At 43.2% G+C, this 17,907-nt stretch overlaps 1 protein-coding gene across 5 annotated transcripts in view; it reads right to left on the bottom strand.

Annotated features, from left to right (window-relative positions):
• The window catches only part of LOC115647760 (keratin, type II cytoskeletal 5-like), a 28,923-nt gene extending 11,016 nt beyond the window's left edge, over positions 1-17,907 (bottom strand). For 2 of the 5 annotated variants that reach the window (XM_030554530.1, XM_030554535.1), the window contains exons 1-2: positions 17,388-17,907; positions 860-1,064 (exon numbers count right to left, since the gene is read on the bottom strand). In XM_030554530.1, the coding sequence (XP_030410390.1) occupies positions 860-1,064; positions 17,388-17,907 (725 nt within the window). Of the gene's footprint in view, positions 1-859; positions 1,069-2,128; positions 2,644-11,233; positions 11,506-11,616; positions 11,652-12,144; positions 12,366-12,957; positions 13,084-13,312; positions 13,478-13,727; positions 13,824-14,277; positions 14,339-16,104; positions 16,320-17,387 lie in introns of those variants that run through there. The other 3 variants (XM_030554534.1, XM_030554533.1, XM_030554532.1) reach the window with 3 other exon arrangements.

Here is a 17,907-nt window from a genome sequence, read left to right as displayed (position 1 = left end):
CAAAGCATAGAACTTCACACAGTAATTCCTGCATTGACCCCAGCTGACTTCATAATGACAAAGCCCTCAAGCCCCAATTCAGAAAAGCATCACTATTATATGTCTGGAGATATACCTATCTCATAGAGCTAGAAGCAACTCCAGAAGGTCATTAAGTCCAGCTCCCTGCCTGCACAAACAAACCAAGTACTAATTCTGCCCCAGATCCCTAAATGGCCCCTTCAAGGATTGAACTCACAACTCTGAGTTTAGAAGGCCAATGCTCAAACCACTGAGCTATGCTTCCCCCCAAATTGAGGAACAGAGCTTAACTTCAACCATGTGCTTAAGAGCTTGTCTGCATTGGGTCCCTAAACAGGAATTTTGGGGACTTCTGAAAGTCAGGGAAGAAATCCTGCCCCATTGAAATCAGTGAGAGTTTTGCCATTGACCTGCTGTCGGTACAACAGTCTGGGTGCATGAATACATTTTTCTTTGAATGGCGCAATTCTCTACGCTGTGTCATTTTAGTTCCTTTGGACTTGTCTTCACGTACAGCGCTACACCGGTGCAGCTGTTACTGTAAAGGGCTTTTCCCGTTGGCATGGTTAATCCACCTCTGCGAGAGGTGGTAGTTGTGTTGACGGAGGAAGCTCTCCCGTCGACATAGCGCTGACTAAGCTGGGGATTAGGTTGGTATAACTACATCGCTCAGGGATGGATTTTCACACCTCTGAGTGACGTAATGATGCCAATATAAGTTTGTAGTGCAGATGTGGCCTTTGTTTTTCCATACGACACCAATGGGTGTGGCATAAGAATTTGAGTACAATAGCAGAACATTGCGTAGCAGAATAGAAATCCTTCCAGTTTTGCTTACCTGATCCTGAAATCTTCTACGGTGTCCTGCATGTTCTTCAGCTCTCCATCCAGCCGAAGTCTTTCACTTCCAAGAGATTCTAGCTGCCTCCTCAAGTTATTGATGTAAGCCTCAAACATGGGTTCAATATTACTTTTCACAGTTTTTTGCTCCTGCAACAGGCACCATTTGGTCTCCAGCACCTTATTCTGCTGCTCCAGGAACCGGACCTGAATCCCATCAGACAAAATACTGAAGCATTTGAAGTAGCCTCATCAGCTTACCAAAAAAAAAAAAGAAGATAAAACCTCAGCCACGCTTCTTAGGAACTAGACTTGAAGGTCTTCTGGTCTGGGACTTTGTCTTACGTGCATTATGGCTTTCAATGGGCATGTACATCTAATACACAGCCACAAAAAGTGGGCTAATAGTCAATTGTTTCTATCTGTCTAGATAAATGTGTGTATATTGTCGTGCCAGTAGAGAGGCAAGGTGGATGAGGAAGAGGAGCTCTGTGTAAGCTCAAAAGCTTGTCTCTCTCATCAACAGAAGTTGGGCCAATAAAAGATATTACCTCACCCATCTTGTCTCTCTAATATCCTGGGACTAACACAGCTACAACAACACTATAGCATCAGTAAAGATTTTACATTTTAAGCTCTTGGGACTGCGTCCTTATCTTCCTTCACACCTTATTCACATTTTTGGGTGCTTAATAAATAATAAACAAATGCTATTTTAGGTGGGACTTAAAAGAGAGGCACTACAATTTGTTTTAAACTTCATGTTCAATCAATAGTCTTACGCAAATTGTTAAACAATGTATTTTTTTTTTGCAAGAAAACAGGCTCAGAGAAATGGGCAGCCGTGCAAATGTATAATGGAAATGGATCAGCCCTGGCACAAAATCTACTTGCCTGCTTTCTCCAAGATGGTAATGCTATTTTAACTTGTCTGTTTTAAAGAACAAAATTATTTTCCTCAGCTAAGTGTGTGAGTAGAAAATTTCAAGAATCTTGCACTTCCTATGCAAATGCTACAGAACTCTGAGAGATGGGATGATGAAGGATCGAAATCCATATTTCATGGCTGGCCAGAACCTTGTAGCAGGTAGAACTAATGCCCTGGATCTGACCAGGGTGCAGAGTGAAAACCCAGATAAGAACTGACTGAAGATTTTGTCACTCCTAACAGAGAACAATATGAATCACAGAACATTTAATATATCTTGACTAGCCAATGGCGTGCATGCCAGGATAGGCTTCACGGATAAAGCTGATCATGCCTTACCTTATCGATGAAGGAAGCAAATTTATTGTTGAGGGTCTTGATCTGCTCCTTCTCCTCCTTCCTCACCTTCTGGATGGTGGGGTCAATCTCCAGATTGAGGGGCGCCAGGAGGTTCTGGTTGACAGTGACTTCATGGATGCCACCAGCGCCGGGTGCAAATCCACCACCGAACCCATATCCAGCTCCGCCAATCCTATACCCAGCCCCACCGTAACCTAACCCATAACCATATCCAGATCTAACAGCGCGATAGCCTCCGCTAACAGAAATTCTTTTGCTTCCACCTAGCCCATGGAAGCTCCTGCTGCCAAAACCACCGCCACTGACCCTTCCCAGACCTCCGCCACCTCCCCGGGAAACAGAGATGGAGCTGAAGCTGGTTCGGCTACCTGGGATAACGGCGGAGGAGGCACTAAAATTCCTAGTGGCTCCACCTGACTTAATGCTGATAGTTTTCTGAGCCATGGCTTCTGATGGTAAGGTGTGAGGAGCGGTTGGGATGAGATGCAAAGGAGGAGAGAGATCCTTCTGCACTTGGGTCTGGAGTGTTCCCCCTTTTTATCTGTTTGAAGAGCTGGGCTTGGTCACAGAAGGTCTCAGATCATTTGGCTGAATTAATCGGTTTGGTATGCCTGGCAGTGGCCCATCTTTCCCAACCCGCTAATCACTGGGCTGACCTGGAACATAATATCTTGGCAACCTATAAACTCATAAAGCTAACCAGAATTTTCCAACCTGTATTTTTCAGAGCAACGATTATTTCAAAAAAAAATAAATTCCAAGGGCTCCCTCGGGGTTTGCTTTTAACTCTGCGCAAACAGCCTTTCATTTTCCAAGCTGAGGGGAATTAAGTAGGAACATTATAGCTGCTGAGACTGCACCATTGGTATTTTTTGCTTTGGAACAGACCTGCTTGGCCACCCTTTTGCTTCCAGGGATGACTGTCCTTGTCCAGTCCTTAGGTACAACTGTCACCATGATCAAAATGTGTTGTGCCTGAGTAGGGTCAGATGAATGGTGTTCTTAAGTTTGAAAGAGGAGTTGTTAATAATGCTCAGATTCTGACCCTGTTTACGCCCGGGAGTAAATCTGAAGCAATTCTAATGAATTCAAGAGCTTGTAGCTTTGGAGATTTTTAAGGGCCAAAGGGACAACTGCGATAGTGGATCACAAGCTAAACATGAATCAACCGTGTAACACCATTGCAAAAAATGCAAACCTCCTTCTGGGTTGTATTAGCAGGAGTGTTGTAAGCAAGACACGAAAAGTAATTCTCCTGCTTTATTCTGCGCTGATAAGGCCTCAACTGGAATATTGTGTCCAGTTCTGGATGCCATATTTCAGTAAAAGAGATGGACAAATTGGAGAAAGTCCAGAGAACAGCAACAAAAATGATCTGTGAGGGAAGACTGAAAAAATTGGGTTTGTTTAGTCTGGAGAAGAGAAGACTGAGAGGGGACATGATCACAGTTTTCAAGTACATAAAAGGTTGTTACAAAGAGGAAGGAGAAAAATTGTTCTTCTTAACCTTTGAGGATAGAACAAGAAGCAGTGGGCTTAAATTGCAGCAAGGGCGGTTTAGGTTAGACATTAGGAAAAACTTCCTAACTGTCAAGGTGGTTAAGCACTGGAATAAATTGCCTAGGGAGGTTGTGGAATCTCCATCATTGGGGATTTTTAAGATCAGGTTGGACAAATGCTTCCCAGGGATGGTCTAGATAATACTTAGTCCTGTCTTGAGTGCAAGGGACTGGAATAGATGACCTCTCGAGGTCCCTTCCAGTTCTACAATTCTATGCTAATCTAGGCTGACATCCTGCATAACTCAGGCCATAGAACTTCACTCAACAATTTTGTTCATAAGATCTCTTGGTATGATATTGCACAACCGCTCCCCAACTACTGTCAGAGCACAGATGTCACAGCCTTGTACAATGAAGACAAATATGCCAGCAAATATCCAAGTGCATTAAGGTGAAAGGGCATCTTAAGCCTTTAAAGAAGCAAGGACCCTAACTTCCCACACACACTTCAATTCTCCTTAGTAGGAACATCTACTCCTCTTAATTATGGTGCACTTAATTGGAATGTGTATATTTCAGGGAAATCTCCCAAGGAACCAATTTAGCTTGTTTTGGTCTCCGTAAAGTTAATGACGTGGATATGCCAGGAGGAATTGTCATAATTCTGCTTAACAGCAAGCCATTCGGATAGTGTTAATACTAATTGGTCGTACTTATGTGGCATTTTGCATCAATATATTTAAAAGGGGGATGTTAAGAGGCACTGATATTATGCTTATTTGTCAGAGGGATCAGATGAAGGACAGAGAGTTTGCAACTTGTTCAAGATTTCGCAGCCAGAGCTGGGGAACAAATCTAGAACACCTGACTCCAAGCAGCATGTGTAAGTCACTGAGCCCCGCTGCCAGCCAATAACTGGTATTTAACTAGGTTTTAAATCAGTGAGAAATTCTGAGTTCCTGGGTTTTCATTAAGGGCCGAATCTTGGAGTTTGGGCCTTGACTTTAACGTGCAACCGAATTTGGCCCTCCATTGCCAAACAGAGAAGAAATACAACTCAGAAACAAGGAGTATTATTTCAGTTCTTGTCCTTTAATTCAGGCTAGCATGTTATTTCCTTTTAATGTGGGGGATTAAATATACCTCTTTTAATGGTGTCTTCTCTTAGGCCTGGTCTACACTAGCCAAAGTCGATGTACTTAGATCTACTGGCAGATAGTACAGACATACCCTTTGTTCCCAATTCTGCAAAACAGTTAAAAACATGCTTAGCTTTAAGCATACGCTTAAGCCCTATTGAGGGACTTAAGTGCATATTTAAGTGTTTGAATGAATCAGGACTTTAACCAGGACAGTCCCCATAACCAGTATAATCTGCTAGGGTGTCCCTGATGTAAGATCAATTTTTAATAGGGGCTTGATGTGCAAATTTCTGGGTGAAATTCTTTGGCCTGCATTATGCCTAGGTGAACAGAATGCTCCCTTTGAGTTTTAAAATCTTGGATTCTATGAATATCTCACAGAGTCTCCATCAGGGGACTCTCGTCTTCCTTTGCAAGAGGCTGAACTTGGTGTTTTAATAGGTCTTTTCCATTTCTAATTACTATAAGGTTAGTGAATTACATTTTTACTAACCCCTCCAGCTATTGTATCTATATGATAGGGTGAACCATAAAATCTGTTTGCACGAGGCAACTAGATTTATATCCCGGTGTTACTCATAGATTCATAGGTTCATAGATTCTAGGGTCAGAAGGGAGCAATGTGATCATCTAGTCCGACCCCCTGCACAAAGCAGGCCACAGAACCCTACCCATCCACTTCTATAACAAACCCCTAACCTATGCCTGAGTTACTGAAGTCTTCAAATTGTGGTCTGAAGACCTCAAGCTGCAGAGAATCCACCAGCAAGTGAGCCATGCCCCACGCTGCAGGGGAAGGCAAAAAACCTCCAGGACCTCTGTCAATCTGCCCTGGAGGAAAATTCCTTCCCGACCCCAAATATGGCGATCAGCTAAACCCTGAGCATGTGGGCAAGACTCACCAGCCAGCACTCAGGAAAGAATTCTCTGCAGTAACTCAGATCCCATCCCATCCAACATCCCATCACCAACCACTGGGCATACTTATCTGGCGATAATCAAAGATCAATTGCCAAAATTAGGCTCTCCCATCATACCATCCCTTCCATAAACTTATCAAGCTTAATCTTAAAGCCAGATATGTCTTTTGCCCCCACTACTCCCCTTGGAAGGCTGTTCCAGAACTTCACTCCTCTAACGGTCAGAAACCTTCGTCTAATTTCAAGTCTAAACTTCCTAGTGTCCAGTTTATACCCATTCGTTCTTGTGTCTACATTGGTACTAAGCTTAAATAATTCCTCTCCCTCCCTAATATTAATCCCTCTGATATATTTATAAAGAGCAAGCATATCCCCCCTCAGCCTTCTTTTGGCTAGGCTAAACAAGCCAAGCTCTTTGAGTCTCCTTTCATATGACAGGTTTTCCATTCCTCGGATCATCCTAGTAGCCTGTCTCTGAACCTGTTCCAATTTGAATTAATCCTTCTTAAACATGGGAGACCAGAACTGCACACAGTATTCCAGGTGGGGTCTCACCAGCGCCTTATATAACGGTACTAACACCTCCTTATCTTTGCTGGAAATACCTCACCTAATGCATCCTAAAACCACATTAGCTTTTTTAACGGCCATATCACATTGGCGGGTCATAGTCATCCTGTGATCTACCAATACCCCAAGGTCCTTCTCTTCCTCTGTTGCTTCCAACTGATGCGTCCCCAATCTATATCTAAAGTTCTTATTATTAATCCCTAAGTGCATGACCTTGCACTTTTCACTATTAAATTTCATCCTATTACTATTACTATTACTCCAGTATACAAGGTCGTCCAGATCTTCCTGTATGATATCCCGGTCCTTCTCCGTGTTAGCAATACCCCCCAGCTTCGTGTCATCCGCGAACTTTATTAGCACATTCCCGCTTTTTGTGCCAAGGTCGGTAATAAAAAGGTTAAATAAGATTGGTCCCAGAACCGATCCTTGAGGAACTTCACTAGTAACCTCCTTCCAGCCTGACAGTTCACCCTTCAGTATGACCCATTGTAGTCTCCCTTTTAACCAGTTCCTTATCCACCTTTCAATTCTCATATTGATCCCCATCTTTTCCAATTTGACTAATAATTCCGCATGTGGAACCGTGTCATATTCATTGCAGAAAATCTGTAAAGATGATACTATTTTGCAAACTGAAGCAATGAAGGGTGGTGTACTGCTGCGATGTTGACAGACTCTGCAAAGCCACAGCGTAAAACTCTAAACAGATATTTTCTCCAGTTGATTGAAAATGTCAACCTCTTCTATTCCAACCATCTAAGGGATTTTGGTGACTGGTTCCCACTAGTTTAAATGGGAACTGAACCCCCCCAAATCCCCTTGTAAAATCTCCACCAGAATCTTTATGTCAATGACGAAAATTTACGTGGCTCATTGACATTAATCCTGAATATTGGTTATTGAGATTCGATGCGTTGGAATGAAAATTCCATTGCCTAAATGAGTTGCCTTCCTGTGGGAATGTGATTAGTCAACAGAGCTGTTTGTGTTACTTGATTTGCCAAAAGGATTCCTATTTCTCTATTTGCAAAGTGTTCACAAATGCAACGATTGAAAAAATCGGTAAGAGCCTGAGCTGAGTTATTTCTACATTTGGCTAAGTCATCTCCATATACAGATAACATTTTCTGGCCAAAATGTTCTTTAAACTCTGAGATATAAATTTAGCTCCAGCAGCATACTAGCTTGTCTTTGCAATGTGGCCTGGTAGATAGCACCCTGGACAGGGACTCAGGGGTCCTCTGTTCTATTTCTGGCCCACTGTGTGACTTTTGGCAACTATCTTTGTCTTCCTGTGCCTCAGTTTCCCCATCTGAAAAACAAGGATAGTGAACCTTACCGCCTTTTATGTGCTTTGAGGCCGACTGATGAAAGAGCACTGCATAAGGACTAGGTGTTGTTATTATCTTACTGAGATAATTATTTTTGACCCAAGGTCCCTTTTCCCATTCTTTAAAAATTATTAATAAAAGCAGAGTTAATTATTCCAAGGGAGTCAAGCTTTCGGAATTTGGCAATTAACAGTACATAGGCCTCCTTTCTCTTTACTGCGTATGCCAGTCAGTTTTCTCACTGAGTAGGTTTCTCATTTCATTTTGCGCCCTCCCCAAATTATAAAGTAAGTTTCCCACTGCCAGTTCCTCCCATTCATCCCTAGCCACTCTTCCAACATGTGTTGGCTGACACGTATTTCTGTCTCAGGGCTAGATCATGTCTCTCCCTGTGGAAAAACCCATGGGAGAGGGAAACGCCTGTTGGAGACTCTTCTTCTTCTTCTTCCCCTCAAACAAAGGGGAGCGATTTAGGCTCACAGAGAGTAGAATTAGGGTTGGTAAAAAAAATTTCAAAATGGCTCAGCGTCAGGGAAAGATTGCAGTGCCTCATGGGAGATATAGTCTGGCCAGCAAGCAGGGCCCATATAGGAGAAAGGGGGCATGAGTGGTTTAGAACCACAACTCCCATGAGGCACCACGGTGGCTTTAGTGGACATAGAGCTTAATGTTGATCTGACTGGAAACTAAACTAAATTTTGATTGAAAAATGTTGAACGGAAATGGTTTTGAATTGAGATGCTTTCAGAACTTTTAGTTCCATGAAACAGTCCTACATTTGGACTATTGGGGCATGAAAACAAATGCGGAAATGCCAGAATTTCCCGCAGGATGGTAATTCTCTTTGTCTAACCATTCTCGTTGACAGAGGAAGAGCACAAGACCTATTATGAAGGGGATTTAAATCGCACGTGGGCCTTTTGCTGGGCCTTTGCATATGGGTGAATGTCAATCAGATACAGCAAGGGGCACATGCCTCCCTGATTCTTCACCCAAAATTGCAAAACACTAGAGAATAAACGTTTTTGAATCTGATTCACTAAAAAAAAAAATACCCAAAATGTGAAACTGGGCTGGAGCATGGACATGCTAAGTTGAAATTCAACAGGAAAATACTTGGTTATTTTCATTCCCCTGCAATTAGTTTCCGATTGTGCTGTGGTACACCAAGTTGCCTCTGTCACAGGGCGTTTTCTCAGACTGCATGACATTGTGCGCACCGAGGGTAAAATCTTTGAAAGAGCTCAGGGCTAAAATTTCAAGGACTCAGCACCAACAAATGGGGTCAGATTTGCAAAAGATCTGAGCACCCAGATAGTCTATTATGAGACTGATGGAGAGATTTTAAAAGCTCTTTTGAAAATCTGGCCTTAAGTATTTTCAGACCTGTGAGAACCAGCTGGGGGTAGAGGAGGGAGGCGCAAAGCTGCATCCGCAGAAGGTGAAATGAAGACAAAGATTAAATATCTTTACCCCCCTGACACCTTGCCCTTCCTTGGCAAATCAAGCCTTTCAGCTTCAAACTAGTTAATACCCAGTGAGAGGAATCCTGAACAAACTGAAGTCAGTAGCAAAATTCCCTTGACTTCAATGAGGTCAAGATTTTACCCATCTGGACGGATTTGGAGATCACTCAATGTAGCGCCAGCGCAGAAAGAGATTTGTTTCTTAGCTAAACCAAGCAAAGCCCTCCAGGGCTGGGAACTCACTTTCACACCAAAGGAACTCAAAGTTCTTTTTCCTGTCAAATTCTTAGTATTCCTCCACAAGCAATGGTTTGAAGGAAATCACCCTCTGTTACATTCACGCTGCTCCACTGGGGGGGTGTCTCCTTTGCTAACCTGCTTCTGGTGGCTTCAAAACTATAGTGAGAGCCCAGAGGGCTCCCAAAGTAATTAAAAGGAGACTGCTCTGTTGCTGCATGCTACAATTGGCATCAATGGAATTTCACAGTGTACACAAATGTGTGTCCATTTCCCTTACACGAGGGTTGGCCAATCTGTGGCTCTTCAGACGTTAATATGTGGCTCCTTGTATAGGCACTGACTCCAGGGCTGGAGCTACAGGTACCTACTTTCCAATGTGCCAGGGGGTGCTCACTGCTCACCCCTGGCTCTGCCACTGGCCCTCCCCCACTCTACCCCTTTCCGCGGCCTCCCCTGAACCTGCCGTGCCCTCACTCCTCTCCTTCCCCCCCCCCCAGAGCCTTCTGCATGCCACTAACCAGCTGATTGGGAAGTGCGGGGAGGGAGCAGGAAGTGCTGATCGGTGGAGCTGCCGGTGGGTGGGAGGCGCTGGGAGTTGGGGAGGCTGATAGGGGGCTGCTAACATATTCCTGTGGCTCTTTGGCAATGTACACTGGTAAATTCTGGCTCCTTCTGAGGCTCAGGTTGGCCACCTCTGCCTTAAATATTAATAAAAGGTCTGGACAGCAGAATAAATTACATATGCATTTTATTAGACAAACACTGGAAAATGACTAGAAGCTTCCAACAACATGAGCTCCTGAGCCCAAAGAACAAACAACAGTGCGACACGTTTTATATACAACATAAGGCCGGATAACTTTCAATTCAAAGTCCGCTGGAAATAAAACAGTGGAAATTATGTGCAGTGTGAGATACAGATGTGGCAAATGCAGAACAAGGTGGGAACACCCGTTTGCACACAGAACTCAATACAATTTGGGTGAGCTAAAGCACAGCGTGTTGTAAATTTCTAGACAAGGAACCATTTGTTCAACTGAATAATGAAATAACCAGGATGACATAAATAGGTGTCCAAGCTATGGAGAGAGAGAGCCATGTACACTGTGTCCTGTAATGGACTTAGATTTTGAAATATACATTAGATCTGAACAAGAAATAATGATCAGGTGCCTGGTTCTACCATTATTCAGATAGTGCTTAATATAATGGCTCTCATGCCATTCTAAAACTTACACAACTGAGTTTTGGCATAAAAAATATCCAAATCCATGAACTACTCCTTAGTATGCAAGAAATGAAAATACCTGGGAAAGGGACGGCAGTTTTATTAGTCGCACTAGGTCTTGTTGAGGCTATTTTATCACCAGAGGTGATTCAGAAAATGGGGAAATCTTTTTATCTGGAAAAATTCAATATTTCACTGGAAGAAAGAGAGCCCCTAAATTGAATGTTTTTGAAGGAAACCCAAATTTTCCACATTTTGGGGGGAGATTTTGGCATGTTTGGCTGAAAACTTTTGGGTGAAAATTAACAGAAATGTTTGGGTTCGTCAAAAACATTCATCTTTTCAGCTTTCCGTTTTCCAATGAAAAATTCAAAGTTTGTGAGGAAAACACACACATTCTGCTGTCTGGAGAAATATGTACTTTCTCTTCTTGTTGGACAGAGGTTATAGGTTTCTATGTGAGAGATAATAGATAGCAAGATTGAAAAAAGAACCGATTCAAGGCAATGTTTGGAAAATTCAGATATAGGCCAACATTTTTTAAGTTGGGTTTCTAAAGAGAAGATTAGAAAATGTTGCTTTTATTCAAGATGGTGGTCCCATTCATAGGTCAGTAATGTGTCAGCATCAGGAAACCATGGAGATATTTCAATCAGGGTGCGAGGACTTTGAATTCTGAGCTTTAGCTCCTGTAGCTTCTTTTGGTGGAAGAGGTAGTTGAGATGAATTTCACGCTAGAGCCACTTCCGCCTCCGAGGCTCAATCCGCCGATGCCTCTTCCGCTTCCAGAGCTGAAGCTGCTTCCTCCAACACTCAGCCCGCCTCCCAGGCCAAGACTGCTTTCACCTCCAATGCAGACACTGCTTCCACCTCCCACGCCAAAGCCGCTTCCACCTCCAATGCCGAGACCGCTTCTGCTTCCATAGCCACCTCCAACATTTGAGGTGACCACAGCTGCAAAAAGAAAGCACCATGTGTTTAGATCTCACTGGATGGTGGCCACTGAGTAGCAAATGGAGACTAAAGCAAGGCAGTTTGTACAATATATGCATTCAAGTGACTTACAAATATTCACTGCACCTACACCATCTCCACACAGCCTGTTAGGGAAGAGAAGAGAGGAAAGTAAGAATTCAAGTGATGACATTGCTGGTTGAAAAAAGTAGAAAAATGTCCATGACATTTTTCATCAAGTAGTTGAATTTTTGTGCAGAAAACAGGCACTTTCCAGGAAAATTTTCAGTTAGCCACCCCCCCCCCTTTTCCAACTAAAAAAATAGTTTTGACAGAAGCCTTTTGACCAGCCTTAGGGGTTTGGGTTTTTTGTTTTTTTTTTTGACATTTCAAAAAAGCGAAACCTCTCTACACGCTGGCTGACAAACAGAAAAAATAATTTCATAAAAAATTTTTTTAAATTGCTAATTTATTTTATCCAAATTTCAAAACTTTTTGACCAAGTTTTTCATTAACATTTCAATTGATTCTAGCATAAAGAGAAGTTGCTTCGGGGGGAAGTTTTCAGAAATGCTGAGCACCTGCAGTTTCCATTGACCTCATTAAAATCCGGACATGAATATGCTGCATTTCACCTACCTGTTCTCCTCTCCTTCTAGCAACTTCCTGTAGGTGGCGATCTCGATATCCAGGGCCAGCTTGACATTCATCAGCTCCTGGTACTCCCGCAGCTGACGCGCCAAATCTCCCTTGGCCTTCTGCAGGGCATCCTCCAGCTCAGCCAGTTTGCCCTGGGCATCCTTGAGGGCCAGTTCACCGCGCTCCTCAGCCTCAGCAATGGCTGCTTGCAGGTTGGCGCACTATGGCAGAGAAGAACATCGATCTAAACTTCCACAGGAAACATCAAACCATTCTGCCTTCCCAGTACACAATTGCCTGGGTGCAGATCAAGCTGGAATAATCTATGAGCATCTCATCTCTTCCCATCAACTTTTCTACATTTTGGAATAGATCATCAACTGGTGTAAATCTTCCTAGCTCCATTAACTTTAGCAGAACGTGGCTGATTGACAGCACTGAAAATTTGGCTCTCCGTGTTTCAATCTAACATGTGTGCAATCATTTCCAGGGGCTGCAATGGGGGAAACATTAGGGATAGTATCATGCAGCTTAACCCTTTGAAGTCCAGATTGCCAGCTGGCCTAAAGTGCATTGACTTCATTGACACTGAATTTCTGGCCCTGTATTATTTATTCATTTTATTTATAAGCATTAAAATCTGGTCAAATCCTAGTGGTATTTTTACTTTGAGACCAAAGGGGACAAATTCAGTTCTGGTGCAGCAGAAATCAATGGAGTTCCATTTGCATCCTTCTTGGCCTAAGACTTGGAACTGCGATAATGAAGCACCCGCCCACAAAATACCCTCCCGTGTTTTCCGCAGCGCCCTACCTGTCTTTTCACATTGTCAATTTCATTCCGCAGTCTCTGGACGATTCGGTTCAGCTCTGAGATCTCATGCTTGGTGTTGCGGAGGTCATCCCCGTGTCTGCCAGCGGTAACCTGCAGTTCTTCATACTGCCGGACACAAAGGGACACACAAATCACGTTAAAGTCCATCCTCTTTGGGGCAAGTGTTGCATGGTATTACGTGCGTGCAGTGACTAGCACAACTGGTCACCACCTAATCCCTGATTGGTACCTCTGAATGCTCAGTGACACAAATCAGGAAGCACAATAATAGTGAAATACAAGAGAACATGCAGTGAGTTGGAACTCAAACCTCTGTTGGTGTATGGGGACTCACCTTAGTTTGGTACCAAGATTCAGCCTCAGCTCGGCTCCTGTTAGCGATCTCCTCGTACTGCGCTTTGACTTCAGCAATGATGCCGTCCAGGTCCAGGTCTCGGTTGTTGTCCATAGACAGAACAACGGAGGTGTTGGAGATTTGTATCTGCATCTGAGCCAGTTCCTGCAATTCATGCCAATATTCGGGTGAACTGTGAATCAAAGAGACTTCTCCTCATTGGTAGACAACTGAACGTTTCACCGTGTACCATACGCAGAGGCTATAGCCTAAGGTAAGGGACTGCCACTCAAACAACTATCAGGAACAGTAAAGACAGCCCATGTCATTGCAAAAAAAGCTTCAGAATTTTGGATGTCACTGGGAAACCTAATTTGAAACCCTCTGAAAGAGACCTCACGCTGCTAGCACTTACCTCTTCGTACACGGCTCTCAAGAAATTGATCTCATCAGTCAGGGAGTCCACCTTGGCAACCAGCTCCACCTTGTTCATGTAAGCACCGTCCACATCCTGAAAGACAGTAATGGACCGAAATGAGCAAAGGACTTTCATTACCAGGCCAGCAACGTGATTAGCTCCAAACTCATTTTCTAGAGGAGAATAAATGTAAAGGATTTTCTAACGACTGTTAATAGTGTTGTGGCTGAAGGGCTGATCTGAGAGGTCTGGTGGTTAAAACATTGGACTGATGCTCTGAAGAGCTAGGCTTAGTTCCCAGGTGTGCCACAGATTCCCTATGTAATGTTGGACAAGGCCCTTAGATCTGCCTGTGCTGCACTTCCATTGGGCTAATAATCCTCCCTTTCTCCCACCCTTTGTCTGTCTTCTCTATTGCAAGCTCTTTGGGGCAAGGCCTGCCTCTCTCTGTGTGCCTGTACATCACCTTGCACAATGATGCCTGGATCTCTAGGTGTTGCTGAAAGACAAACAATAATAACGCTTGCATTGCACAAAGGACACTCACCTTCTTGAGTGTTACAAACTCATTCTCGGCAGTTGTGCGCTTGTTGATTTCATCTTCGTACCTAATGGAATGGGGCAGAGGGAATGTTTGTGTAGGCAAGTAACTGACCAAGATCATTGCAGCCTGTTAGAATAAACTTCCCCGAGAGCATTTTGTGTGCGTGCTAATCTCAGCTGTCACCAGGATCTGAATTTTAGTTTTCAGGATAACTCAGGCAATGATCCGTGTGTCAACACTAAACCAGTTAAAACATGCAAACTGATGTCTATAGAAAAGTGCTCCAGATCAGTGCCTCTCAACCTTTCCAGGCTACTGTACCCCTTTTAGGAGTCTGATTTGTCTTGCGTACCCCCAAGCTGCACCTCACTTAAAAATCACTTGCTTACAAAACCAGATATTAAAAGACAAAAGTGTCCCAGCACTGAAAAATTGATGACTTCTTCATTTTCCCCATATAATTATAAGATAAATCAATTGGAGTATAAATATAGTATTTACATTTCAGTGTATAGTATATAGAGCAATATAAACAAGTCATTTTCTGTATGAAATTTTAGTCTGTACCAACTTCACGAGTGTTTTTTATGTAGCCTGGGGTAAAACTAGGCACAGATCTAGATGAATACCCCCTGAAGTACATGTACCCCTGGTTGAGAAATATCGCTCTAGATAAAACCTTCTGTTCTTTTTCTCTCTTCCTGGCAGTCAGTCATTCTCACTGCTTCTTCCCTTACAGTTTAAGGATGCAGTCTCCCATAGTCTAATGCCCGTGAGTTATCTTACTCAGATCAATAAATTCATTCATAACTCTTTGTAGATTCTGCACCTAAAATGTCATCTACAAAATACTGTTATACCTGGACGTCTTGTCCCTTCACTTTATAGAGAGATTTTTAACTTTTCCAATTAACCATGGGAAAGTGATATAATCCATATATTATAAGATAAAACAACGAGGGGTCTTTGTGGCACCTTAGAGATTAACAAATTTATTTGAGCATAAGCTTTCGTGGGCTAAAACCCACTTCATCAGATGCGTGGAGTGAAAAAGCTTATGCCCAAATACATTTGTTAGTCTCTAAGGTGCCACAAGGACTCCTCGTTGTTTTTCTGATACAGACTAACACAGCTACCCCTCTGAAAACCGCTCAGGCCACTCAGTAACAGACCTGAAGGTGGCAATTTTGCAACAGAAGGATTTCAAAAACAGACTCCAACGAGAAACTGCTGAGCTTGAATTGATTTGCAAACTAGATACCATTAAATCTGGCTTGAATAGAAAATGGGAATGGCTGAATCATTACACTACTTGAATCTATTTCCTCATGATAACTATCCTTACACCTCTTGTAATTGACCATCTTGATTATCACCACAAAAGTTTTTTTCCTGCTGATAACAGGTCATCTTAATTAATTAGCCTCTTAGAGCTGGTATGGCATCTTCTCTGTATATATATAGATAGATAGATAGATAGATAGATAGATAGATAGATAGATTCATATTCTTCTTATATATTCCATTCTATGCATCTGATGAAGTGGGCTGTAGCCCATGAAAGCTTATGCTCAAATAAATTTGTTAGTCTCCAAAGTGCCACAAGTACTCCCGTTCTTTTTACGGATACAGACTAACACGGCTGCTACTCTGAAACCTCTGAAAACTGTCACATTATAAGAGGTATCTCTCTAGTGACCTTGCAATTGGTGATTTGTTAGTCTTGTCCCTTCCTTATCAGACTGATATTATGGTGCGGATGTACCATTTTTTTTATTTAAACACCCCTGATACTATGGTGATGGGGAGCAGCTAGAGAGATGGACTTACCTATTCTTGAAATCCTCCACCACGTTTTGCATGTTGTTCAGCTCCCCTTCAAGTCTTCCTCTCTCATTCATCAGGTTGTTCAGCTGCCTCCTGAGATTACCAATGTAATTTTCAAAGAGGGGCTCAATGTTGTTTTTCACGGTTTTTTGTCCCTGTTCCTGCAGCAGGCTCCATTTGGTTTCCAGCACCCTATTTTGCTGCTCGAGGAATCGGACCTGAAAAGCACAAGGATCCAGAAGATGCTAAAATGGTTCCATAAAAGTATTAAAATAATAGGGGTCATCCAGGTTAACTCCCATGCATGTTTAGGGTCCAATCCTGCAAGGTACTGAGCACTTCCTGAGAAATGCTGAGTGCCCTCCGCTCTCACTGAGCTCCTACCAGCTAGTGAGCAAGACTGGCAGTCGCCAGGAAGATAGTCAGGGCCAGATCTTCAGCTGGTGTAAATGGGTGTAGCAAATTTGACTTCAAGGATCTTGCCCATATTTCAATCTCTAGAAGCCGATTCCCCTGTTCCTTATACCATATTCCTCCCCACTAAACAATCAGGACGAGATAGCAATGAAATCTTATATCCTCGCCATTTACACCTGTGCAAAGTGGGTTTTAAAATGATGCCAAGATAGATTGGTTGTATTTTGCACGTGTTTTGCATATTTGCAAATGATGACACAAGGGACAAGGCAGGAGAAAAATAATCCCTTAAGTGGAAAATAAATCTAAAATATTTATTACTGGGCTGAGTACAAAAAAGTCCACAAGACAGTTTAACATTTGCTTTGACCACTAATGCATGCAGATTGGTCAACAAGAACATCAAGGTTTTTGTTATGCTCCTGTTTCTGCTTGTTCTGGCAAATCTGATGCAATCAACAAAGAGGTGACCAGGATGCTGTCAAGTTGATAAGTCCTCAAAATACCTGGACTTTAAAAGAACCACCTAACTCTAATTGCATTGTTTCAATGTTACCTTTCCAACTTAACAAGAAAATTCAAGTCTGGAGGTGTAGTTCCCTGATAGCTTAAATGGGCAGGGCTCCACTGACTGGCCATTTGACAGCTCCTTGATTAATAACACAAGATAATAGTCAGTAACTGCCTTTACAGGCCAGATGCTGATGTCAACTGCAGTGGACTGATAGACCTGCCTCAAATGAGTGGGGTTATGCCAGATTCGCCCCCCGGCTCTGTTTGTGGATGAGCAGACAATGCTGATAAGGAAATGCAATTGCTTTTTCTCCCCATTGAACAATCAGGACAAGATATTGATGAAATCTTATATCTCACCTTGTCAATGAAGGAGGCGAATTGGTTGTTGAGAGTCTTGATTTGCTCCTTCTCCTCTTTACGCACCCTCTGGATGGTGGGGTCGATTTCCAAGTTGAGAGGTGTTAGAAGGCTCTGGTTGATGGTTACTTCTTGGATCCCTCCAGGTGGACAAACAGGGAACCCAAGGCCAACTCTTCCCCCACCAAACCCAGCGCCAGCTAACCCATAGCCGCCGCCTGCTCCGCCACCGAAACCGAATCCATAGCCAGCGCCAACTGGGCCTGGAGCACCACACAGGAAGCCACCACTGCTTCCAGCCATGGAGATTCTTTTAGATCCGCCTAGGTTGTAGAGGCTTCTGCTGCCAAAGCAACTGCCACCGCCAACAACCCTTCCAGCACCAGCACCGCAACCTCTGGCCCGGGATACAGAACATGAGCTGTAGCTGGTGCGGCAGCTGTTTGGGATGATGGCAGAAGAGGCACTGAAGCCCTGTTTTCCACTCTGGACCCTTACAGTGGATTGGCGAGACAT

The sequence above is a fragment of the Gopherus evgoodei genome, chromosome 3, assembly GCF_007399415.2.
Source record: "Gopherus evgoodei ecotype Sinaloan lineage chromosome 3, rGopEvg1_v1.p, whole genome shotgun sequence".
Classification (NCBI taxonomy): domain Eukaryota; kingdom Metazoa; phylum Chordata; order Testudines; family Testudinidae; genus Gopherus; species Gopherus evgoodei.
The sequence above is the reverse complement of the archived record's forward strand: the minus strand, read 5'-3'. Positions and strand labels throughout refer to the sequence as shown.